At 40.5% G+C, this 27,760-nt stretch overlaps 1 protein-coding gene across 3 annotated transcripts in view; it reads right to left on the bottom strand.

Annotated features, from left to right (window-relative positions):
• The window catches only part of TEAD2 (TEA domain transcription factor 2), an 84,061-nt gene that overhangs the window by 29,634 nt on the left and 26,667 nt on the right, over positions 1–27,760 (bottom strand). For all 3 annotated transcript variants that reach the window (XM_075839873.1, XM_075839875.1, XM_075839874.1), the window contains exon 2: positions 15,324–15,592. In XM_075839873.1, coding sequence (XP_075695988.1) covers positions 15,324–15,525 — 202 coding nt within the window. In that variant the 5' untranslated portion in view covers positions 15,526–15,592. The remainder of the gene's footprint in view (positions 1–15,323; positions 15,593–27,760) is intronic.

The following is a 27,760-nucleotide window of genomic DNA, read 5'->3' as shown; positions in this document are numbered from 1 at the left end:
GGTACGCGACGTCAGGAGATAGTCACTGTCCATGGTGCTGAAAGAGTTAAACTGTTTCAGCACCATGGACAGTGACTTGCGATCCCAAAATACATGAACCTGTAAAAAAAAAACGAAGTTCTAACTTACCGATTACTCCTGTCTCCTTCCTGCAGTCCGACCTCCCGGGATGACACTTCAGTTCAAGTGACAGCTCCAGCCAATCACAGGCCAAGCACAGGCTGCAGCCAATCACAGGCTGCAGCGGTCACTTGGACTGCCGCGTCATCCAGGGAGGTGGGGCCCGATGTCAAGAGAGGCGCGTCACCAAGGACGCGTCACCAAGGACGCGTCACCAAGGCAACGGCCGGGAAGTTCTCGGTAAGTAGGAACTTTATCTTTTTTTTTTACAGGTTTTTCGCTGTTGTGTTCGGCATTCACTGTCGAGGGTGCTGAAAGATTTAGCTCTTTCAGCACCTTGGACAGTGACGGGCGTTGACAAGCCTCATCTCTATGATGCCGGCTGCGCGAAAATCACGCAGCCGCGCATCAGACACGCATGACACACGCAGCTGTCAAATGGTTTTTGCGCTCGCAAAACGCTGCGTTGTTTGCGCGCGCAAAAACGCAACGTTCGTGTGAATCTCCCCTAAATTAGCCAAATTTGGCCATTTCAGCTGACCGGCTTTTAAAAAATGTACGCAGACTTCTTTCTGCCAAAAATGTCATCTCCCAGGCTGAAAAAATTTCAGCCATGGTCGGCCGAAACTGCATGTGTATGGCATGATGAGCCAAAATCAAAGTTTCCTATGTCTGGATTTTAGCCACTTTACAATAACAGCATAAAAATAGTTAAGACTTAAGGCTTCTTTCACACTAGCGTTAGAAGAGAGGTAAACGTATACTGTCAGAGAAAAAGAGGATCGAAAGATTAAACAGAAAGCAACGGTTCCGTTAGAATCACCATTGATTTCAATGGTAATTCTTTTGTTTCATCTTCTTTCCGTTTGTCTCTGTTCGCTAGGTTTCGTTTTTTTTGGATGGAAGCAAAAATGCAGTCTGCAGAACTTTTGTTTTCGTGAAAGAAAATGGAAACCTAGCGAATGGAGACAAACAGAAAGCAACTGAAACAAAAGAATTACCATGGAAATCAATGGTAGTTTTAACGGAACCGTTGCTTTCCGTTTAAGCTATCGATCCTCTCTTCCTGTGGTGGAAGAGAGGTAAACATATACTAATGCTAGTGTGAAAGAGGTCTCAAAAAATAGCACAACTAAGAAAAAAATGGAAAACATAGAAAAAAAAGGGAACAAAAACAATACAAATGATAAGAAAAATGATCTATATTTCACATCTGTATTTGATACATATTTTCAGACGCACGTGTGAAGGAGCCTTTTTGCTGCTTTCGCACGAGCGTGGTTTTCATCAATATTTAATACGCCTTACCTGTCCATGTACAGAGCTAATATTAATCTATGAGTCTATTCACATAGGCGTATAAAGTACACGTGTATTTTAAAAACGCAGCATGGAGTACTGTCATCCCTTTTGTGGATAGAAAATGCCCATTGAAGTCTATGAAGAGTGATTAAAACACTGATGCATCCGTATTTGGTCCGTATGTTATCCGTATTTCATCCATAAGTCATCAGTATTGCAACCATATTGAATCCGTGTTTCAAAGGGGCTGTGTGTTCACATCTGCGTTCCTGTTTCCCTTGTTCTGCCCCATCATAGGAGAACAGCAAAAAAATACTGATGCAATACTGAGGATAATGTAATGCAAAATCATCTGTAACACATCCGTATTACGGAACGTATAACCGACGTTTACATTTGTGTATTTTGGTCAGTATTTTGCATTTGTCAAATTTAGTAATGGGTTTATAACACAGAAGAAGAACTGCAAATCTTTCCATTACACTTTTTCTTTGTTTATTTTCTACTCCTTGTTTCAGCTTATAAATACTGATAGAAAATACTGACCAAAATACTGCCGTGTGAAGGTGGCCTTGTGGTAAATTCACATGTAGCAAAAACACTGCAGATTTTTGTCAGGAATTTCAGTGTGGAAATTTACAGTAACAGTAAAGTGGATACGATTTCATAAATCTCATCCACATGCTGCAGAAAAAGCCACACAAAGGACATGTGGAAATTTACTTGCTGTATGGATTTTCAGTCCACAGCATGTCAATTTAGGTTGCAAAAACGCTTCAGAATTTCTGCACAGAAAATCCGGACGGAAATTCTGCAGTGTTTATGTGTGAACATAGCCTTAGGGTGCAGTCACACGCGGCAGGTTGTGTTGCAGAAATTTGTGCGACTCAAAATCAGTTTTATTCATCACAATTGAACTTGCAGAAATCCACACGCAACTGTCTGCACGGCCCCATAGACTAATATAGGTCCGTGCGACACGCGTGAAAATCACGCTCATTGCACGGACGTATATCCCGTTCGTCTGAATAAGCCCTAATACTGATGACATCTGATGCAATTACATCTGTAATATGTCCGTATTGCGGATCCGTATTACGGACATTTACCAATACGTTCGTATGAAAGCGGCTTATGATTTACATATAATTTGGTTTTACATATAATAATAACTCAAAATCAACAGCAATTGTATTTTATTTCAACATACAATATAGAAATCCAAGAATTGTGAAAGCAAAGAACAGGGGGATCATAAAATTAGACCAAAGGCCTGGATGGTATTGATAAAGGCCTATGTTTTGCCAATATACCACTTTTTTTTTTTTTAAATAAAAAAATAATATAGTCTATGTTCCATAACATGCACACATGAAGGAACACATTGTTATTATTCATTACAGATAAAGGCCATGATTATGAGAATCCTTAGGGTATGTTCACAAGGCTTATTTTCCGAAGTTTTTCAGGCCGTAAACGGCCGAAAAATCGGCGGCAGAACGCCTCCAAACATCTGCCCATGGATTTCAATGAGAAAAACTGAGTTCTGTTCCAATGGGGAATTTTTTTACATGGCCGTTTTGAAAACGGGTGCGAAAAAGAAGTGCATGTTACTTCTTGAGCAGTTTATGGAGCTGTTTTTCATCGACTCTATAGAAAAACAGCTCCAAAAACGACCGTAAAAAACGCTGCAAAAAACGTGAGTTGCTAAAAAAAAGGCTGAAAATCAGGAGCTGTTTTCCCTAGAAAACAGCTCGGTATTTTGAGAAGTTTTTTTATTAAGCATGTGAACATATCCTTAGGGTATGTTCACATGCTTAGCAAAAGCTTCTTAAAATACGGAGCTGTTTTCTAAGGAAAACAACTCGTGATTTTCAGCCGTTTTTTAATCAAACTGAGGGTATGTTCACACGCAGTGTTTTCAGGCGTATTTCGAGGCATTTACGTTTAGAAAAACACCTGAAAAAACTGCAGCAGAACGCCTACAATCTGCCCATTGATTTCAATGGGAAATACGGTGTTCTGTTCCTACGGTGCGTTTTTTTATGCCTCATTTTCCAAAAACGGCACATAAAAAGACGCCCGCGAAAAAGAAGTGCATGTCACTTCTTGGGAAGTTTTTGGAGCCATTTTTCATTGACTCTATAGAAAAACAGCTCGAAAAACAGCCGTAAAAAACGCAGCAAAAATGGCGAGTGGCTGAAAAAACGTCTGAAAATCAGGAGCTGTTTTCCCTTGAAAACAGCTCCGTATTTTCAGACATTTTTGAGTTTGTGTGTGCACATACCCTAACGTTTTTGCAGCGCTTTTTATGGCCGCTTGTGGATCTTTTTTCTATACGGCTCCAAAAACGGCCCAGGAAGCGACTTGCACTTCTTTTTCGCGTGCGTTTTTTTTAAAAAACGCCCCGTCGGAACTAAACGCAGTTTTTCCCATTGAAATCAATGGGCAGATATTTGGAGGCGTTCTACTTCCGATTTTTCGGCTGTTTTTCGGCCTTTTACTGTCCGAAAAACAGCCGAAAATAAGCTGTGTAAACATACCCTTAGAGCCCACGCACACAAACTTATTTTTGCGGCCGCAATTCACCCGCAAATCTGCGAGCGAATTGCGGCCCCATTCATTTCAATGGGCCCATGCACACGACCGTGGTTTCCACGGTCCGTGTATTGCCCAGGAGCCCGGACCGCAAAAAGAACAGACATGTCTTATTACGGTCGTGTTTTGAGGTCCTGGCTCATAGAAATTAATGCACGCGGCCATGTGCACGGCCCGTGATTTGCGGGCGGCCGCGGGTGACCCTCCGCGGCCGTCCGAGCCGCAAGTCACGGCTCGTGCACAAGTCTACGGTCGCGTGCATGAGGCCTTAGACTCAGTATCATCTTAATAGCATGAATATTGGATGGCAATACACATGGACATCACTATGAAAATGAGACTTTTCTGCAAATGTTTTCTTAAAAATAAAAAAAAAGGTTGCCTGGCTTTTCTGATTGTGCCATATAGACTAACTATTCCATTTTTATATTTGGAAAACCTAATTTTTAGATATAAAAAATTATTTTAGTATCTTCAACATAGGTTTAATGGACATATTTTAGAGCTGAAATAGAAAGGAATGACAAAAATGTCAAATATTTCAAAATTTTGAATTTTTTTTACATAATATTTAAAATTAAACTCATTTACATACAATAGAATATATTAAAATTAAAAGTAAACATCCAGCAAATAGTCAAAGAGGCTTTGTTAAAATGTGATTCAGCTTTTCAAGTTCCGACTTGCAGGGGTTAAGTCTTCAGAACAGCAGTTAATAGACCGTGCACAGTTCTGTTACTCATAGTGTAGAACAGGTTTTGGTTAAGAGGCGGCCTTCTTTCTTTTTCAATAGGTTTACTGTGCCTGAAGCAAATGTCAGTATACAGCTTCCCAAGACCTGACGTGTAATGTCCATCAAAACGGAGACAGGTGGCACTGGCAGGCAAAGACACCTGTTCAGTCAATTTACAGAAAGGCAAAAGAGAGTTTTTATCCGGTTGGGCCCACTGGGAGAAAGAGCAGATTTTTTTTTTTTCCTGTTAAGAACATTATAACTTATAAATCCATGCAGAGTGGCACAGTTGAACTTGCATTGTTACAGTTATCCGGGCGTGTTTTCACACGCACGCAACATCAGGTCTGACTAGGTAGCCCGCTCCTCCCCTAAGTATTAAAGCAGTCATATGCATGATTCATATCTCCCTCTATTATTGTGTGCAATGTTCTTTTAACTCGTTCCATGACAAGACACATTACTCACAATTTTTTTGAAGAGGAAAAATGAAGCAAAGGAAAGAGGTTTTAATTTCCATACATAGAACGACGCTGATGATTGAACCATGTCAGGGAGAATATTAGGCACTTTAGTCGTACAATCTAAAACACTCTATATAACATATAGATTTTACAAGTACCTGATCCTTCAAATCATTCAACAGAAAGACCCCCCCCCCCCCCATAAGAGATGGCAGGACATGGGGTAACGGGGATCTATTCATTCTGACCACATATACTCTATGTCTACATCAGCAGAAGTAACAAAAATAGGTTATATAAGTATTTCAATAGTAACTTGAATCCATCGATTCTAAGAAAGAACTGTTGACCTTTTTAAATTAACACCCCTAAACTGAAGACTTTTGCAATGACAGACCATGGTGTACATAGAAAAGAGAGGTCTCATAGCATAGATCAAATTGGGATATATGGTATTTATGCCTAACATTCTGGGAAAATGTCTAAGCCCCCCCCCCCCCTTCATTCTGTAACACTCGGAAATGGGGAGAGGGGAATTGGGTGCGTCCGGTTGTGAAGGGTATGTGGATCATTGTTTTGATCATTATGAATAATGGTGTTCATTTTTGCATAAAATTAAAAAAATTAAAAAATATATCAAATTGGGCACTCTATTATGGTGCCAGATTTTACCACCATGGGCAGAAGGATCTGGTGTGTACTTCCCCTCCTCCTTCTTTCCATGGGCAAAATCCCCAACCCCCTTTTTTCTGCTGACAGTGCAGTACTTCTAAAACAGCATAGGTTCTCATCACCCATTAGCAAAGGGGATGGTACCAACCAGGACTAGGCCCCTTCTCTTAGAAAGGTATGTATGCCCTTGATGACAGATCACTCCAAACAGTTCTCAATGGTTATTGTTTTGCTGTTGATTGCTTACCTTCCATCTCTTCCTTCCACACAACTGTAGGTGAAATAACCCAAAATACATCATATACAGTACATTCGATAGGGACTAAACTGGTCAATCTAGGATTAGACTAAATTGTGTGAAGCAATCCACCCGATCCAACTATTAAGTATCAATTTGTGACCTACCCGCCAATAGATTGATAGTGATATATTTGTGATTACATTTGAAGCAAGTAACAAGTGAATAAATCCAACCACTGTATTTTGGCTTGGGAGGTCAGCTGACCAATTTGCTCATCCCCACATTGGTATGAATGTATCTGTGTAGGATGTATCTTAAGTAATTGTAGTGAGCCCAGCTCCCTGGCGTTCTGGGCTCACCTTCTCTTGGTACCGTCCTCTGCCGCCTCTCTGCTGGGTTTCTGGTCGCCGCCCTGGCCGCGGCCGCGCTCCACTAGGTCCCATTTTAAAATCATCACTAGGACTGCTATAAAAGCTCCTCCTGTTCTGGTAGTCATTGCCAGAGAAATTTGGTTCGGTTGTGTTACTAGAGTTCCAAAGTTATCCCTGCTATCTAGTTTAATTTCTTGTGTACCGACCTTGCCTGTCTTTGACCATGAGTTCCTGCCGCCTGCCTTCACCTATTGCTACGCTTGCCGTGACAAAATTCTGCCGCCTGCCCTATATCTGCATTTTCCGTGACAAACCTTTGTCACCTGCCAAGACCTACTGCTTTGTTAACCTCTCTGTTTCTACCAACGTCAGCCATCACCAAGGGAGACTACTCCTAGGGAAGCGACCTGCGTTTCCCCCCCCGCAGCAAAGTCCACATCCCTGTACAGGGGTTAAATGGTGAAGACCGGGGGTTCCCTTAGACTTTGCTACCCAGAGTTACAGTAATGAATTAGTAAAACACTTCCGCATGGCTATATTCCCTATGCCAGTATGGATATACTTGCACATAATGTATTCTAAAGAGACCAGATAGTTTACCTTCAGTTGTATGGGTGGAAGCGGCCTATAGTGAACAACCCCTTTAATTATAATAAGCTGGATAACAGATGAGTTTATGTAGGTCACTTTGCTCAACCCATGTTCTCTATATCAAAACTTCATCATGAACGAGCTTCCTGTTGCATAAGACACTTGACATTCCAATACAGTAAAGTGTTATATTGCAAAGCCGGGCCCTGAGAGGAGACCGCTTTGAACCTGACCTTTTTAGTTTGCAGGTCAACCTACAAAACATGCTAAACTATATTGTAGGGATAAGACTCATCTAAAAATTGGCAATACTATGGAAAAAACATCAACACCTTTACTATTTAGACCGTTTTACGGATTTAAACTTTAAGTTATTCTCGAATCATCCATAGCGGAAAAAGTTTATGGAAGAAGTTCATGTGCTGCCGGTCCCAGTTGGGAGAGAAGAGACAGTTGTTGGAGGGAGGAGGAGGAGGAGGAGGGTATGGGGGTGGGGGGAGAAAGTAGTGCAAGAGAAAGACTGAAATTCAAGGAAATAGGCATGCCTTGGTGTTAAAAGGAAACTACAGCAAGGCATGACAGCTGCTTTAAGGGTCAAAGGCCATTACTTGTGCATTCATGGGCTTAACAGTTAGAAGGCAGCACCTGCCAGCTTCAGGGTGTGTCTGGAATATTCACTGTTGACATGTGACCAGGAGCGAGGAGAGGGGAAGAAAAATAGAAAAGGGGGGGGGGTTAAATAGATAATGAAAACAAAACATAAAATGACATACAGAGGTGAGGGCGCGACCGGCCTGGAGTTTATTTAAGAGGCCCGCAGAAACACTAGTAAGGTAGACGGATGAAGAACAAGACAGGAGGTTGAGCTGAGGCACTGAGGGAAAAATAATTAATTGTCGTAACACAGACTTTAGTTTTGTATATACCCTAAAACTGTGTAGTTACCTTAATTTAGAAGTCCCTGTTTCTACCACATGGTGCAGTATATTATCCCCTTAATGACACGGACATTTTAAATGTTTTCCTTTTCGTTATTTTTTCTCCTTTCCTTCCAAAAGCCTTAACTTTTTTTATTTTTTTGTCGACATAGCCGTATGAGGGCTTGTTTTTTGCGAGACAAGTTGTAGTTTTTCATGGCACCATTTTATGTACCACATAATGTACTGAGAAACTGAAAAAAACTTTAATTTACGGGTTGATACTAATACGACAATAACAAATTTTTATTTTTTATATGTTTTACCACTTTTATGAAAAAAAAAACAATTTGTTTAAAAAAACTACTTTTATATCGCCATATTCTGAGAAACACAACTTTTTTTTTGTGGGTCGAGCTGTAGTTTTTATTAATATCACTTTTTTTCCGTCATTCACCGAGCGGGTTAAATAACGTCTCTTATTGTAATAGGTCGGAAGCGCCAATACCAGTTAGGTTAACTTTTATTTTTTTATTACTTTAGAGAAAAAATGGGAAAAGTGGGTGTTTTTTTTTACTTTTAATATTTATTTTTGGAACATTAAAAAAAACTTTATTTAACAGTTTTTTTTAGAAGTCGACTTGCATGAGATACTGCAGTACTAATGTATTGCAGTATATTGTGAATCTCACAATCTCCTATGAAGGAGTACAAAGATGGCAGACCTGAGGGCCTTCATTAGGCCCCCAGGCTGCCATGACAACAATCCGTCCGTTGCAGTGAGGTGTATGGAGCAACGCTCGGCCCGTAAACCTGCTCCATACTTCCCCTTAACTGCTGTCATGAACATGTATGTGGAATGTCGCTAAGGGGTAAACCTTTCAGACATTTAAGGACTACATTAGGTTTGGCTGAAATGATGGCACCTTATTTTCTATCTACTGTACTTTTCATTTTCAAAAACACTCTTGCCATGCAGATGTTCCCTGTGTTTGCTTTGGTTTCCACCAGGCACCCCAGGATGTCATTGACAATTAACCTTAGACTAGTTTCGGATGGCATTATTGCACCTGTGTTTCATGGTTCATATTACGGACATAACAAACGGACGCTTGAGGTTCTGCTTAACCAAACTTAGATCACTTCAAGGTGTCATGGTATTCAGTTCAGTAAAACAATGGGGAGTTTAGATGTTATGTCAGCAGTACAAACCGTAAAATATCGGTGTAATATGTTCATCTGAAATCGACCTTCGTGTGTGTGAGAGAAATTTAATTGTAAGCCCCAATGGGTACCAGGACAAATAAATAATACAATTTAAAAAAAAACTTCTGTATACCCATGGTGATAACCACAGTGGCCGTGGGGTATTACGTGTGGTAATTTTCATTAGATTCATCAGACACAAAATCATACCATGTTAACCCATCCTAATAAATTTAATTGTAGACTATTGACTGGATATATATTTTACAATTACTACTGAGGAGTGGAGTATGACAAATAAAGCCTTCAGTTGTTGCTAGTGTTTTCTTCTCTCATAGGCAGCTTTCACTCGATACGGGTGCTTTTTTGCGCCTGTATTACGGACTCCCCATCCGGACTTCCTGCCTTTCATGAGAACCGGAGTTAGAGCCCCATTGAGGTCTTGGTGTTGCATCCGCAATGAGGGCACCAAAAAAGCATCCGTATTACGTTCGTGTGAAAGCGGCCTTAATAAAATTTGTCAGGACGGCCATTTAATTACTACGGCCTTCATAACACATATGGTCTTTGCTGCATATCTTTCTCCCAGGTTCACTAATGTAAAAAGTCTTAAAAGAAGCATGTACCAGACCAGAATTCTCCTTCCAGTTTTCCCTACTGTCCCCATCAATCTTGCTGTATTCCACATGTAAATTTTACAGAGCAGTCCCATCTGGAAGACACATGTGCCTCACTCCAAAGCAATTTTGCATTTCTGAGCAAATGTGACTGAGGATCCTGGAATTCCTGGCACATAAGCAAGTTGTGGAGGGGTATTGTAGAACAATAATCAATCTAGAGATTCATAAAAGATCCCGTCTTGGTCACGTGTCCTAATCCCATCTTGTGACTCCAAGGAAGTAAAATAGCACTAAGAGGTTTCCCCACAGTCAGTGGTAAATGATTTGTAAGTGGCATAATTGATTAAAGGGTTAATTTTGAAATACAAGGACCATTTCTTTGCTTACAATATTCTGTCTAAAATAGCAAGCAAATTTAAAAGAGTATATCTTTTTTAAAAAAAAATGTAACACATTATACTTTAAATTAGAGATAAGGATGCTTTCTCGTGTACACCTTGTTTTGTTTTTCTCTCCTTGTCCTGATATCCTAAATGATGTAGCAATGCCATATAACAGAGCAATTTTACTATGCATGGACTTCCTGTCATGTGACCTCCAATCTCATGAACGTGTTGTTAAAAGTGGGAACTCCATGTTAAATCGGTGCCATATTCAATATTTGCGTGATATGGAGCTCAAATATAGCCATATGCATGAGGCCTTAAGGTGGCCATACATATTAGATGTATGTTGGCCGAAACTGAGTATTTCAGCAGAACTGGCCGACCATCTAATGTGTACGGCGGTGTCACGACTCTCCCACGGCAGATGTCAGGGGAAAGAAGGGTAGGGCATGTTGAATTCCAACATACCCGAAACTTTTGTTTGCAAGGAGATTAGCCCATGTCCGAGGAGTCTGACCACGGCTTTCTCCCTATTGAGAACGTATGCATGCTCAGCCGAGCATATATGTATATGGGGGGGACAGAAGATCTTTCGGCCGACAGCTATCTGAAATGTATGGCCAACTTTAGTCTGATATCTGCATATCTATATGATACAGGGATAAATTCTCTTCACCACTCCAAAATGTATTAGAACTTTTACAAAAAATTATCCTTTCTAATATCAACCACATTTATCATGTATTGATCAAGAATTTTCATTGTGACATCACCAATCATGCTTGAATTTGTATCATAGTCAGAAGCTCACATGCAATCTTCCCCCCACCCCATAGGGAATGCAACTTACATGTGTCTTTAGGCCACCCAGTAACCCAAGGCTACAGCTTTTTTTCTTCATATACTAACACGCTAAAAGCTACGCTACACCCTATATTGCTTTAGGATTAGAGATAAAATCAAGTGTAAAATACTTAACACTTTGGTATCGAGTTTCCATTGTTCAGGGTAATACTGAACATGACTCATCCTTAACAGAACTGTATTTTAGTCTAGGTACTCTAAAATTGCAGAATATTGAGTGAACATGATCATTTTATCAAGAAATGTGCATTATAAGTATGCGTAACATCTGATCATGTGGTACCAAAAAATTATGCAAAACTTTTTTCTGGTGAGGACTTTGGACAGAAGAGTTTTGTGGTAGTCATGAGTGTGCCGGGACAAAACTTGACAACACCTGCAAACTTTTCTCTTTTTTACTAATCAAAATATTCTGGGAGGGTGTGAATTAAAGAACGTCTTGTTGTTGATGCCCCTGTTTAAGTGCGGATCTCATAATCACTGTCCCTCAATTTTAAGGTTATGACAGGGCCAGAGATAATACACAAGTAATCCGTTTTATTAAGAAAAAATTTTCACGTATTACTTGCTAGTGATGGAATTTTACTGATTTTCGAATTGAAAAATAAAGGATACATTGTATTATTTATGAGTTGTGGATCACGAAAGACCTACTAACATACTGTTTGCATAATCAGGACAACTAAGAGTTAACTGTGCAAAGTAAACCTTCATTACAGGGCTGTCTTGTAATAGATTAGGTCTGCATGTGCTTCTCCCCCACCAACCCCTCCAAACACACCAGAGCTTGTCCTGCCAGGCAGAGACCTGGATCAGATTTCATCTACCACCTCCTCCCTCTTCTCCTCCAGCCTGACTTCCCTCCCCCTCCCCACCCGCTGGTGTCTTCTTTCCATGTGACCTTGCAAAGGCTTGATTTACTGGAATCACAGACCCCCTAGAAAGGCAGGGAGAGGAAGGGTGGGAGGAGAGACACGGTATTACACAACAAAAGCTAACTCTAGGTCTCTCCCAGCCAGACACCAATAAACCACAGCTCCAGTGCCGGCTACACCTATGCCAGGTGGGGGGGAGTTAGCAGACTACATACACAGAGACCAGGCAGCGGTTCTTTGCAATGTAAACGAACGCTCACAGAGATAAAGCTTGAATATTGTTATTGAAGCTAGGAAGATATGGGCCTGTGTATGCAGTCAGATAAATAAAGTGTACAGATGTCCAACTGTGTTAAAAATTTACAGTATATATCACACACACATGTGCAATGAGGTTTATGTTAACAGCCTTATAGATATTCACAAAGGAAAATGATCAAAAAGTTATCGGACATGCCCGATTTTCCCAAAAGGGAAATGTATGGTGGTAAATTTGGCTCAATGTTATGACATACAGCAGTATAGATTCAACTTTGAGATCCCTGTGTGTGTGTTGTCCATGCAATGTACAGTATGACAGTAGGGGTTCCCCAGAAAACACCTAGTTAATGGAAAATGTCGGAACATCCAGCAGACTGGAAGACGCTCGATGACAAGCTTTAAGATCTATTCTCTCATCAGACGACACATGAAATGCTAGAAGTTTTTTTAAAAAATCCCTGAAACACGACCACAAATGCATTGCAACTAATATTTGTCGGTGGACAAAAACAATCACATTCAAGAAACTTTTGAAGTTGCTCAGATGGTAAATTTATAAAAATGAAAGTTTAAAGGATTTCACTAAAAAACCTGTTTCACATTGGGATTCCACTGCCTGAAGCCGAGATCAGCTGTTTGTGGAGAGGACACAGCAATGTCCTTGTTACGGGAGAACAAAAGCATGGCAGGGCTGCCAATTGTAAACCATTAATGTGCATGCATTCTTCAGCTTCCATTGAGCGTTCCTCTAGTTGTCCAGACTCTGGACATGGCTCTCGTTCTTAGCTCATCTACAAGGCTTTGAAATAAGGCTTTATAATTATTTTATAATGTGAAGCACGTGGACAGAATTCCAGAAAATCATATTGTTCACTTCTACATGTCTGATAACACCAATAATTAGTATAGCTGGCCATACGCTAGACATTTTGGACAGACAAATAGGCCGGTTTAGACCATTTTTCTGCCAACCGTTGGTCCCTTTTCATTGCACGAATGAGTGTGACCAAAGAGTAGATCGTGTTAGATTTTTTCCTGTCGTAGTCGGGTGCAGTCCTTGGAAAGTCATTTATGCCAAACTACAAATCTACATGCCATCAATAGTAGCCAAAAACAAGCCACAAATCAAAGCAGAGATCGATCAACGACTCGTAATTTTAAATTATGGCAATGTCGTCAGAAATTACAACAACCGTCACAAACCAACCATGAACAACGAGTCATTCAGAAAATGGCCTTCTGAAATCACTTATGCCTTACTACTAAATGCCAAGGTACAGTCCTAGAATCCAACACTGCCTGCAGGCAAGGATAAAAATTTTGACCATATAGAGCCACATCTCAAAAAAATTCAGCGCTCTATGGTGATTATGTTTGCAAACCCATACAAGTCAGATGTGGTAATTTACGAGCTCCACTTGCCAGTATGGCCATTAGTGATCTCAAGAAATTGCGAATTAAGCCAGATTCACACGTTCATGTTCGGTCCGTAAAGGACGGAACGTATTTGGGCCGCAAGTCCCGGACCGAACACACTGCAGGGAGCCGGGCTCCTAGCATCATAGTTATGTACGACGCTAGGAGTCCCTGCCTCTCCATGGAACTACTGTCCTGTACTGAAAACATGATTACAGTACGGGACAGTTGTCCCACAGCGAGGCAGGGACTCCTAGCGTCGTACATACTGTAACTATGGTGCTAGGATCCCGGCTCCCTGCAGTGTGTTCGGTCCGGGACTTGCGGCCAAAATACGTTCCGTCCTTTACGGACCGAACATGCTCGTGTGAATACAGCCTTCCAGTGTTTCTTTTAATGCCACACATGAGGGCATATTTAGTATGCAAGTTGCCTCATATTAATGCAAATCTATAGTAAGCAATCTAAAGCTCTCCAACCATAAAATTTCCAGCATGCCTTCACAGGAGTTAAAGGAACAGTAAATAGAAAAATAAAATAAAAGCCAAACTGCTGGGCTTTATAACAGGAAATCAAGATTGTGTTGCCAGCTTTGGTCTACTGAGAAAATCTGTTAGGCTTCGTTCACATCTGCGTCAGGGTACCGTTCTTCAATTTCGTCGGAGCTCCCTGTCAGAAAGGGACCCTGACTGAAACAAACGGAAACCTTAGGTTACCGTTTGCATCACCATTGATTGCAATGGTGACGGATCACGTATGGTTTCCGTTTGTCTCAGTTGTGCAAGTGTTCCGTCGTTTTGACGGAATAAATAGCGTTGTCGACTACGGTATTGATTCAGTCAAAACTACGGAACCCTTGAACAACTGAGACAAATGGAAACCATTGGCACCAGATCCCTAACCATTGAAAACAATGGGGATGCAAACGGAAACCCATGGTTTCCCGTACTGACGAGAAGCTCCGACGGAACGTCAGAACGGGACCCTGATGCAGATGTGAACAAAGCCTTAGTAAGACTTTGGAATATATAGTAGATTAAAAATATCTACCCAGGTTTACATACACTGAGCATGTAAAGTGGGGCTACCACAGCATATTGTTATTTAGTCTTATGTCATACGAGAAAATTCTAAAGACCTATTGAATTCGTAAATCTGATGTTGAAGGTATTTTAAAGACAAAAACATTTTTACAACAATCAAATATGGCAACTGTATAGTAGCATACCTGCCTGCAGACCAATTTTTGCAGGACTGTTCAGCCAATAAAGTCACAAAAGGCGTGGCTTTTGCTGATTTGCATTTAAAGGGGTGTGATCTTTCTTTTTGGGGGGTTTTCTCAGGTGGAACAGGAGTGGGCTGGAAATGTCCCGAGATTTGGGATTCAAATGTTTGGAGGTACGTAGTAGTGCAGCTCAATCAATGCATAAATCACATAGTAGATAACTATGGACTGTTTAACATCTTGTGTAACATCCCTACATAATTAATACTACTATTGAGAAGGCTTACAGAATATCCTTTGAATATACTAAAGTACAGTGTATCTGCTAAAAATGTAAATAGTTGCTTTTAGGTTTATCAAAAAAGTTATACAAAACCACAAGAAGGGACATAATGTTAATATTTGGTCATTAAATACAAGGTCATTATATAATTGGGTGCTTCTAGAGTATTAAAACTCACCATACATCTTGCCTTCATCAGATAAGATAATCTTGCGTCTCCCGCATGGCGGGTATATAGCCAGTGCCTCCTGGAAGCTCTGTTCTATGTCTGGACTCCACACACCTTCTGCATCATTGTCTAGACTCTTCTCCATGGAATCTCCCAAATCCCCTGTGCTCTCAGCTGGGCTGCCAGCTTCACTCCACCCGTTGGGGTCCATGTTTGGAATAGGAGGGAAAGGAGAGGCTCCTCCAAGCCCCACCTTGCTAAAGAGCCGTCAGCAAATGCTGCAAAACAAAAGGAGAGTTATATTAATATTTGACCCCATAACCACCAAAAATGTCCCTATGGTGACTATGTTATGACATACAGCAGTATAGATTAAACTTTGAGGTCTCTGTGTGTGTGTTGTCCATGCAATGTACAGTATGACAGTAGGGGTTCCCCAGAAAACACCTAGTTAATGGAAAATATCGGAACATCCAGCAGACTGGAAGACGCTCGATGACAAGCTTTAAGATCCATTCTCTCATCAGACGACACATGAAATGCTAGAAGTTTTTGAAAAAATCCCTGAAACATGACCACAAATGCATTGCAACTAATATTTGTCGGTGGATAAAAACTATCACATTCAAGAAACACGCTGTGCAGTGAAAGAAGCTGGGCTGGAACAATGACAAGTGTATGACGCTGATTGGTCACTGATTGGTCAGCGTCAGACACTCCTCTGTACAACGCCGACTTGGTCAAAAGTAAAAACACGCCCAGTTGTCTATTAAGAAACTAATTAGCATAAATCTAACATTTCTCATAACTTGCTCAAAAATGATAATTTTTCAAAATAAAAACCACTGTTATCTACGTTACAGCGCTAATCAGATTATGTAGGAGATAGGGCACTTATGGTGACAGAGCCTCTTTACATAATATATATGTTGACTTCTCCAGCAATTGTTCCACTACTCAGCGCTTGGTATAAACTCAATCTATTGTCAAATAAGAACACCCAACAAAATGAACAAAATGTTAAACTGGAAGAAAAGGAGTAGGAACTATGGATTATACAACAAAAATGCATGGGTGCTTTTGGGGATATAGATCTCCATAGAAGTACATGTGATGTGGCGCCAATCAACGTTCCACAACCCAGACAAACATGGCAACCATGTACAAGAAAGAAAAAACTTCCAGTAGATGGTCTTGTTTACATTTCTAGAGCAAGGTGTGTGTATAGATACTGCTTTAGATATTATTAAGCAAAACGTTTTTTAGACTAAAATAACTTCCCGTCTTTAGGGACACAAATCTTCATATATATATATATATGTATATATATATATATATATATATATATATATATATATATATATACACACATATATAAATATAGATAGATAGATAGATAGATAGATAGATAGAGATAGATAGATAGATAGATAGATAGATAGATAGATATAGATAGATAGATATGAGACATATGTATGTTTATACAGAACAGGAAAACTCGAGTTCCCCAAAGGTTCCTTTTGCTATATCCTCCTTTTCTCCTCCCTTCAGTGTTACAATGCTTGCAAGGCTCTGAAAAAAAAGCTAAGAATTTATATTGAAATATGTAGTGCCTGTTGGAGAGCAGGAGATAAGTAATAAACCTGTGGTTATTCTTGATTTTGTTGTGAAGTACCACTTTTTGTCACACTGGTTTGGTTGTTTTTGTGCAGGATTTGCTGTGATATTTTTGAATTGAATATTTGATTTGATACATGAGCTCCATACTAGTACGTCTCCATCTTTGTACACCTCAGAGGTATTTGATATTGCAGTATCCTGGACATCTTTTACCACCAGTTACTACAGATTTAACTTGTAAACAAACTCCTGGATCTAATATGAAGTAATAAGCAAGACAAGAGTTGCAAAACCAAGCTGTCTACAAGTTCATTTACAGCAGACTCATCTGGCCACACAATAACATTGTGATGTTAATTTTTAACCAGGATTTAATGAGAAGCTTGGGCTGTCTGACAAGTTTGGTTAAAAAGTTTATTTAGCTTAAAGAGGCTCTGTCACCAGATTTTGCAACCCCTATCTGCTATTGCAGCAGATAGGCGCTGCAATGTAGATTACAGTAACGTTTTTATTTTTAAAAAACGAGCATTTTTGGCCAAGTTATGACCATTTTTGTAATTATGCAAATGAGGCTTGCAAAAGTCCAAGTGGGTGTGTTTAAAAGTAAAAGTCCAAGTGGGCGTGTATTATGTGCGTACATCGGGGCGTTTTTAATACTTTCACTAGCTGGGCGCTGTGAAGAGAAGTAACATCCTCTTCTCTTCAGAACGCCCAGCTTGTGACAGTGCAGATCTGTGACGTCACTCACAGGTCCTGCATCGTGACGGCCACATCGGCACCAGAGGCTACAGTTGATTCTGCAGCAGCATCAGCGTTTGCAGGTAAGATCGACTTACCTGCAAACGCTGATGCTGCTGCAGAATCAACTGTAGCCTCTGGTGCCGATGTGGCCGTCACGATGCAGGACCTGTGAGTGACGTCACAGATCTGCACTGTCACAAGCTGGGCGTTCTGAAGAGAAGAGGATGTTACTTCTCATCAGAGCGCCCAGCTAGTGAAAGTATTAAAAACGCCCCGATGTACGCACATAATACACGCCCACTTGGACTTTTACTTTTAAACACACCCACTTGGACTTTTGCAAGCCTCATTTGCATAACTACAAAAATGGTCATAACTTGGCCAAAAATGCTCGTTTTTTTAAAATAAAAACGTTACTGTAATCTACATTGCAGCGCCTATCTGCTGCAATAGCAGATAGGGGTTGCAAAATCTGGTGACAGAGCCTCTTTAACTGCTTCGAAATCAGTCCTGAATAGTAAATAGACCTTCCTTATGTATTGTTAGTGTTTTCTTTGGGGGAAAAACTTTTGGTTCTAAATAACTGTTTTTTTTTAGAAGATATTTACGGCCCTTTTACACGGGCCAATGATCAGGCAAACGCGCATTCATATAAACGCTCATTCCTAATCATTGCCCTGTTTAAATAAGGCATCGATCGGCCGATGAACGAGCAAACGCTTGCTCATTGGCTGATCTGCTCTTTTATGCAGGATTAAAAATCATTGTCGTTGGCAGTGCATCTCCCTGTGTAAACAGGGAGATGTGCTGCCGACATGATGAAAATGTACAGGGACGAGCGATTGGATTAACGAGCACTCGTCCCTATACATATCCAAGCATTGCGAGCGCCGATCAACGAGCTGTCTTTTTGATCGGCGCTCGTTTACACGACCCACATCGGGCGGTGTAATAGTAACCTTCAGTCTTAAAAATAATATGAATTCATAATAACACTTAAATATAGGATTTTATATATAAGAGAAATTACTTCACTGAAATCAGCTCAGGAAATGAAATGTATGAAAGCCTAATACTTCACTCTCTATAATACATTTATGTGGCTGTTATGTGAACGTGGCCTTATAGGGAATAAATATACTTATGGAATATAGTGAAATTCACATATAAACATAAGTAAATTGAATAATAATCATATAATTTAACAGTATTCTGAAGTTCAATGTCCAAAATCCTGATTAAATTATCAGTACATTTTTCTCTAAGGCAGTGTTACTGGCTCTTGGGTCCCCTCCAAGTGGCTCCCCAGTTGGTGGCAACTGTTAATACTATTGTACCCTAATATCACCTAATGGTCTTTGTATTACCAAAACTTGGCATGAGAATCAAAACTGTATATCTACCAGTTAATACTAGGGTAAGTGCCATGTGTTTCTGTCATGTCTTGGATAGACTTTTCCTTTTTTAATACCTAGTGTGGCTCAAGACCATGTGTTACATGTGAGGGTGGGTTGTATCAGGACCTCTGCCATAAGGAGTGAATATGCCGGTGCCATATAAGCAATGGGAAATAAATCAATGGGCTTATCCTAGCCAAAATTCACAGGCCAGTATAATGATGGGTGATGGTAGGGCCATGTAGGCCTAGGTAGACTAATAAAAATAGTTATTGTGGGAAACCCAAACACTCATCGGGGAAATCTTTGCAAAGAAAAATGGTTTATTTTTATTTATTTTTTAAAACACCTTCCCAATCTAAATTTAGGATACAGGATAAAATTTCCTTTTGAAACAGGCAAAAGAACAAACAGTCCATGATACACTGCAGGGCGAGAGGGTCTAAAAATTGGTAAAGACATCTGTTTCATTCCAATCCCATTAAAGTGTTTGGATTTCATTGATATTGTATGTACCTTTGAAATCTGAGGGCTAAAGCTTTAGGCGGTTTCCCGGTGTTTGGGTGGACCAGATAACCCTGTGCTTGAATATAAAAGGGCACAAATTGGATGATCCTACCACCGACAGCAGTTGGACCATTGTGCAAACAGGTGACCAGATCCAACCAGTGAATATCAGGCCTGAACAGCTAAGGCTCCGACGTTGCATTTTTCCATATGTTGTATATTAATATATCAATTGTTGAGCAATTTACAGTAACTTTATGAACACATTGCTCCCTTATACAGGCTGACATTTAAGTACTCAAATAAATCCTAGTGGAATATTGCAAGCACACAGGTGAGACATTCTAAGCACACGTGAAGAATTTCATCTGTCCAAGAGGATGAGTTCAACCTCTGTTTAACGTGTACAACACCTCATAAAGACTATACATATGTAAAGCGGATGAACACTAAAAACAAACAGTACATTAACCGATCCGGCTGATCTATTTCGGGATCAATTTTCACAATACTGGATCTTGCAGTGGTGTATATATATATATCCCCCTCTGGGTGCTGATAAACACTACCAGCCTCCCTTACCAACAACAGTAGAGACCAAAGCTTGTCTACCCACCCTTTCCAGCCTCTGTATGTGGGAAGAGTGGTGTAACCCTTAGGTCATAAGCACCCCCTACCCTTAATTTCCTATTGTTGAACTATCTGGAAAGCGGAAACATATAGTGGAAAGTTTAGTGTCAACCTATTGCACAGGGCAGACAGCCCAAAATACTTCCTATATGATATGCAAGACAAAATTACATTGCATTTTATATTACTTAATCTCACAAAGAGAATTATATTTTAGATATTAGAGTAAATACATGTATTTATGGTTTACACACACTACTAACACCTTTAAAAAGACAGTAGACTTCATCTATGAAAACAAGAACAGGCAAAAAGTAGCTGGTGATGCCTGTCCCAACCACATTAGAGGTCGTATGTCGAGCGCGGATGGGAGCAGGGATCCGATTGGTTATTGCTATGGACAATACTTTTACTTTTTGTCGGCACTAGTTTTTATAAATGAAGTAAATGGTTCTTTACTTGGCCTTTAACAGATCTTCAGGGGACGTTGCATATTATCAATGGTTATTACAGTCATTATTACTTTACTGTAATTAGCTGCTGCGCTTACAGCCATGTACTATGGGAGAAAAAAAAAGTTTCTTCAACATCAGTGTCCCACACTCACAATACCACAGGACAGGCATACTTCTTCCTGTTGGTGGGTAGGTTCTTGGAATACAAGGACAGGTTGACCTTAGCCACATCGAGTGGGTCTGTCAAGCTGCCAGACTGCAGCAGGTGTGAAATGAGCCCATGTCATTGGAGCCGCTAGCAGGGACGGGGCACAGCAACCCTTCTAGCACAGCACAGATACCGTTTTAAGAGCTGTTAAAAGTGCTACTGATACCAAGGAAATGAGTGAATGCATTTCATATAATGGGCTTGATTGAAAAAAAAAAACTTTTGCGAATCTGACTGCTGTCCACTTGGCCCTCAATGAAAACTTTATTTAGTTCTGACATTCAGATTTAAGAGAGACGCAAGGTTCACATTATGGGCATCGGATCAACTATTGGACCCTTGAAACGGTATATATTTTTTTACGTGAGGCCATGACATACAATGGAGGCAGTCATTGGTCAATATCTAGGAGCAACCATCACCAGTTCCTAGTAAATCAACCGGCTGAATTCACGTAAAGGGGAGAGAGCAGAACCATTCAGTTGGGATTGTTCCTCTTCAGCATAGCTGTTTTTGATTGAACAAATTCTGGACCATATTATGGTCCCAGTTGTGGTCCCAGCTCCTGAACCTCCATCAATGTTATTTACACGCAGTGAAAATTCCCTAAAAATGGAAAGCAAAGTTTTCATATTGGATGATGCACTGTATGAAAAAGATGAGAAGAAGTGAAAAAGTTTGTGACGGTAAATAGTTTTGTGGAGCCCCACCCCAAAAAATTAAAACAATAAATAATTTTCTAAGTAAAGCATTCTGCAACCCAACCTGAGAGGAGGCTTCAATTAAAAAAATAAATAAAACCCCACAGGGTAACGCAAGTACAATGCTGCCACATGCTGCGATTAAAAAATGAAGAAGTTAATACATTGCATTACTCTGGATTGAGCTGTTGAGAAAGAAAATGTTACAACTCTAGCTGTAAAAGGAATATACAATATAGAATACTAGTTTATATAAAATGGTAGTATCAAGACAGAGTAGTGGGGGATTTAAAAAAAACAAACAATGTAATATTGTAACGCAAAAATGGAGTAGTTGCCCATAGAAACTGATCAGGTTGTAGTTTTCATATTCCAACCTTCCATAGTAATATAAAATTAGATTGGTTGCTGTGAACAACATCATACATTTTAAGCCAGGACGCCAAGGCATCTTCTGGATGGGAAAAAAAATTGACATTACCATTATTAATGTGTGACCTCAATATTGCTGATCACAATAAGGCTATGTTCACACATAGTTCTTTGCCAAGTTTTTTGACGCTGAAACCGCGCCGCAAAACTCGTCAAAAACGGCCCGAAAATGCCTCCCATTGATTTCAATAGGAAAGCGGTAAAACCACCACGCGGGAGAAAGAAGGGACATGCCCTATCTTCGGGCGTTTATGCCTCTGACCTCCCATTGACTTAAATGGAATGCAGAGAAAGCGTATTTTGCGGCGTTTTATGCCCACGATGCTCAATGGCCGCGGGCGTAAAACGCAGCGAAAAACGCAGCGAAAATCGGCGTGCAGGGATAGGAAAATCTGCCTCAAACTTCCAAATGGAATTTTGAGGCAGAAATTCCGCCTGCAAAAAACTCAGTGTGAACAAAAAGGCTATGTTCACACGGGGTCTTTTGCCGAGTTTATTGACGCGGAAACCGCGTCGCAAAACTCGGCAGAAACTCCCCGAGAACGCCTCCCATTGATTTCAATGGGAGGCGTCGGCGTCTTTTTCCCGCGAGCAGTAAAACTGCCTCGCGGGAAAAAGAAGCGCCATGCCCTATCTTCGGGCGCTTCCGCCTCCGACCTCCCATTGACTTCAATGGGAGGCAGGAGAAAGCGTGTTTTCTGCCCGCGGCGCTCAATGGCCGCGGGCGAAAAACGGCGCGATCATTGCTATTCACACGGAGTATTTTGGGGGAGGAATATCTGCCTCAAAATTCCGTTTGGAGCTTTGAGGCAGATATTCCTCCCCCAAAATACTCCGTGTGAACATAGCCTAAACGTCTGAAAATACGGGCTGTTTTCAGAGAAAACAGCCTCTGATTTGAAGGCGTTTTCGAAGCTGAAAATGAGGCTTCTTTTAATTTGGAGCTTCATTTGAGGCTTCTTTTCAGGCTTCTTTGAGGCGTTTTTGAGGTGTTTTCCATAGTGTTCAATGGAAAATCAGCTCCTAAAAACGCCTCAATAAGTGACATGCACTTCTTTTTACGGAGCATCTTTTTACGCTCCGTTTTTTAAAACAGAGGCGTAAAAATACACCCAATATGAACTAAATGCTGTTTTTCCTATTGATTTCAATGGGCAGATGTTTGTACGCATTTCAGCTTCCGTTTTTTCAGGCGTTTTTCGAGGTCGTAAATGCCCCGAAATACACCTGAAAACACTGCGTGTGAACATACGCTCATTCAAGTCATGTTAGAATTCTTCTGCAACTTTTACCACATGGTCAAACATTGATCTCATCCGCATGTCGCTAATGCCACAATCTCCATACCAAACTTGAGCACGGAGCCCCAACTTTATTTGCACATAGCAGAGTCCCTGGTAATTAGTTTGTACTTATATTGTACTTAGGACCATGGCGGAATTTACCACAGGCATCACAAATATATTTATTTCTCAATCTACCTGAAACAGAGAGATGAAATGTGATTGGTTGCTATAGGTTCCCCGCCATCTTTGGTAGCACTCGTTTTTTCGTACTAAAGGAATATTCATTGAGCTTTGCTGTTGACACTAGAACAAAATATCAGACTACCATAATCATGACTGTGCGAAATAAGCCAACCATTTTCCCCGACTAACTGAAAGAGAAAGCATTGGAAGGAGGAATGCAGAATAAATAGCTGGAATTCTGCAGGGTACAGGTGACTTTCACAGTTATATTATCATGACGCCGCCATGCTGCAGGTTACCATACACTTATTTACCAAAATAAAACCCTGAACTTCAGCCAAACCTCTAAGAACGAGGATTTTAAAGCATTCCTGTCATCTAAGCTCAATGTAAACAGGCATTTTGTAGTGTGAACAGGTATTTATAATATTACAGTGACAGAACTCAACGGAATCAGGGTTTTCTAGTTTCCTGCTCTAATGGTTTGGAGTATTGGAAATCACTAAGCTTTCCTAAAAAGAGAAATAGGTCTAATATGGCCACCACTATAACAAGGATGGCCACCCAGCTCTTCTAGACATCTGAAAAGAAATCCCCTATTTATGCAATGATACATCCCACAAAGCTAGATGAAAACTCCTTTGGCCATATTGGTTATTACACAACTTTCCCTAGAAATCAAAATGCAATTCATCCATCTCTTGGTTATATCGAACACCTTCACAGAAGAAGAGAACTCAAGAAGCAGTATTTAGTCTCTGTTCCCGTATTTTTGACGCTATTCTTGCCGTAAAAAAAATACCAGAAACCCTAACAGACTCCATTAAAAGTCAAAAGGATTCATCAGGATTTGTTGGGATCCATTTGAAACATCATAGCTGTCATGGCTCCTACTCAACTCATTATTAAATTCTGTCAACGTATCTGCCAACAGGCAGTAGCTAAATAAATGATATAGGTGCAATGATCCATATACAACGACAGGTCCGGAAAGGATTCACGTAATACTCTGGGCAAAACTGATATACAGTACTGTGCCTAGTGCAGGGCCAAAAAAGGAGGGGTGGAGCATAAAACAAGCATTCTCTTTTTGGCCTTCTTTAAATCTCTGTGTCAAGCCGCACCCTTTCGGGCCCTGCACAGTTTTTATTCCGTTTTTGGCTCAGTTTTCAGTTTCCTTCCATAAGGAAAGAAAGGTATTAAGAAAAAACTTATGCTTCTCCTTTTTTTGTGTCCACTCCCGTGCTTGGTTCAAAAATCAGAGTAAAAAATGCTGTGTGATCCTAGCCTTAAAGCTTTGTCTAACGTTTTCCTTTAAATCACATTTTTCAGAAATGTTAGTTAAAGGAGCAGGAATGTGACAACTTTTATTTATTTTCCACCATTTTTTTCCACCATGTCTTTTAATGGAGTTGGGGCTATTATGAATATATGCTTTAGGGGGTGCAGTCACATGCAGGTACCTGCAGGGATCTCAAGGCCCCTTCGCCATATAAGGGTATGTTCACACGGCGGGGGTCCGTAACGGCTGAAATTACGGGGATGTTTCAGCCTGAAAACATCCCCGTAATTTCAGCCGTACCGGCATGTGCAGGCGCTTGAACGCCGCGTCAATTACGGCCGTAATTAGCGCTGCTATTCATTGGAGTCAATGAATAGCGGCTCCAATTACGGCCAAAGAAGTGACAGGTCACTTCTTTGACGCGGGCGTCTAGTTACGCGCCGTCATTTGACAGCGGCGCGTAAATATACGCCTCGTGTGAACAGACAAACGTCTGCCCATTGCTTTCAATGGGCAGATGTTTGTCAGCGCTATTGAGGCGCTATTTTCAGACGTAATTCGGGGCAAAAACGCCCGATTTACGTCCGTAAATAGGCCGTGTGAACATACCCTAAGAAGACACCAGTATTAAAAATGGCACATGTTAGGTGGGGGAGCCTGTTACAGATTTTGCATAGGAGCCCAGGAGCTTCAAGTTTGAAGTGACTTCATGTGAGTGGTTTAAAGGCTATGTAAATGTTTAAAAGTGTTTTTGTTTTGTTTTGTTTTTTAAACATGTGTATTAGTAGTGTGTGTTAATAAACTTTGTAAATACATTTCATTAAAAATTATTTTTACTTTTTTAGATACAGCTGCTCTGTATTCTCTATACACTTCATAACTTAGATGTTATAGTTTACAGGTGGATCCTGCGTGTCAGAGACACGAAGGACCCGCTCTCACTGAAGCCATCAGGTCCGCGGGACTGACGGATTCAGTGAATAGCGAACGATACAACTGCTCTGTATAGAGAATACAAAGCAGCTGTATCTCAAAATGTGAAAACTATTTTTAATAAAATGTATTTACAAAGTTTATTATTTCTAATACACATTTTTATTTAAAAAAAAAACACTTTCAATATAAGACAATTTGCGAGTTAAAATGCAAAAAAAAAATTTAAAAAAATTTGAATAAAATGCAAGTAGATCAGGGTGGACAGAATGGTTTGGTTTTTGCCACACCTCTGTCTCCCGACAGCTTTCCATCCCCCTTTCCACCCACACCATGGGCAGCCTGTCAAACAGCACTGACACGCCAGACCTCCTGCTCTCCAATCTTAGCTGCAGAACAGGTGGACTTGCCCAGGGCAGCTGCTCCACACAGGATCTGGAGATACAGGACGGAGATTACAGTGGATAGTGTGCATCAAGGGCAAAGAGGAGGACGCTGAAATCTGTAAAAGGGTAATCAAAGTTTAACAGTCTCTTTTTAGCCTTTACCATCAACATGCCCATATTATGTTAATTCAAAGTAAACAAAAAGTGGGATGGTGGGTAATAAAAAAAAAATCACAGCTCAAAGTTTGCGATCTTGTCATGAAAAGTACAAATAAGTAGATAGATAAAATTCAGATCCCTGTAGGGTTTGGCTGGGTTCACACGACCTATTTTCAGACGTAAACGAGGCATATTATGCCTCGTTTTACGTCTGAAAATAGGGCTCCAATACGTCTGCAAACATCTGCCCATTCATATGAATGGGTTTGCCTATGTACTGTGCAGACGACCTGTCATTTACGCTTCGTCGTTTGACAACTGTCAAACGACGACGCGTAAATTGACTGCCTCGGCAAAGAAGTGCAGGACACTTCTTTGCAATGTAATTTGAGCCGTTCTTCATTGAAGTCAATGAAGAGCAGCTCAAGATTTACGAGCGTCAAAGACGCCTCGCATAATACGTGGAGGAGCTTTTACGTCTGAAACGACACAGCTGTTTTCTCCTGAAAACAGTCTGTCTTTTCAGACATAAAAGACACTTATCGTGTGCACATAGCCTTTGTGTCATGGGCATCGTAACTCACAAGTTGAGGTTTCTATCTGGCAAGGCTCCATGCGGCCAGAGACATGTTGATTTCTTGATTTGGTTGATGAGGACTTGCATCACAGCATGAAACGTGTGGCATGACCCGGCTTTCTATCCTACTACATCACTTCTGATTCACCTGGATTGGAATGTGTCCAGTCAGTCAGCTGCACAATCTCCTAGATCTGTTTTATGTTTGGCATAAACACAAAGACTTTCTGCAGATCAGATGAAAATTTTTTCCATTTTGGAACATTTGTCCAATAGTCACACATGCAAAATATATTTTCTACTACCAGCAAGAATTTCCCATGGAAGTCATTGTGGTCATAGCTATAAAAAAAAGACAATGTCATTTTTGCATTGTCTCATTGTTGGAACCGTTGGCATAAATTAGTTAAACACTACAATTGTTGCAAAAAATGACCATACACTCATTTAGGATCCTTGCACATGACAGAGCCACGTACATAGAGCCTACACAGAGGCACACGGTGCCCCTACAGCTTTATACTAAGGAGCAGTAAGTACTTTGTGTCGCCATATGGCACCTCCATAGAGTACTGCATTTCGAGAGTATTCTCCCTAGAATGTAATACATCTAGGGGAGAACACCTATAAAATACAGCAGATTCTGATGCAACATGCCATCATCTTTTTCTAGGGTTCTCTGTAGGAAGCCAAGATAATAGTGTGGCCCCATAGATTTCAAGCGGTGCCATATTGCACCTTTGCACAACCTTGTACCAGCAAGAAGCTGAAATATGGCCATGTGCATTAACCCAAGCTAAATAATCAATAACCAATGTTATTCGAGCAAAAAAGTGGCAAAAATAGCCCACTCTAATAACCCAACTGTCCAAAAGCGGAATTTTTAGATTCTAAATACATTTATTATATATATATATATAGAAGACTTCCAAAATTTCACAGGGAAAAA

The sequence above is a fragment of the Rhinoderma darwinii genome, chromosome 10, assembly GCF_050947455.1.
Source record: "Rhinoderma darwinii isolate aRhiDar2 chromosome 10, aRhiDar2.hap1, whole genome shotgun sequence".
Lineage (NCBI taxonomy): Eukaryota > Metazoa > Chordata > Amphibia > Anura > Rhinodermatidae > Rhinoderma > Rhinoderma darwinii.
This window is presented reverse-complemented; position numbering and strand designations above follow the sequence as displayed.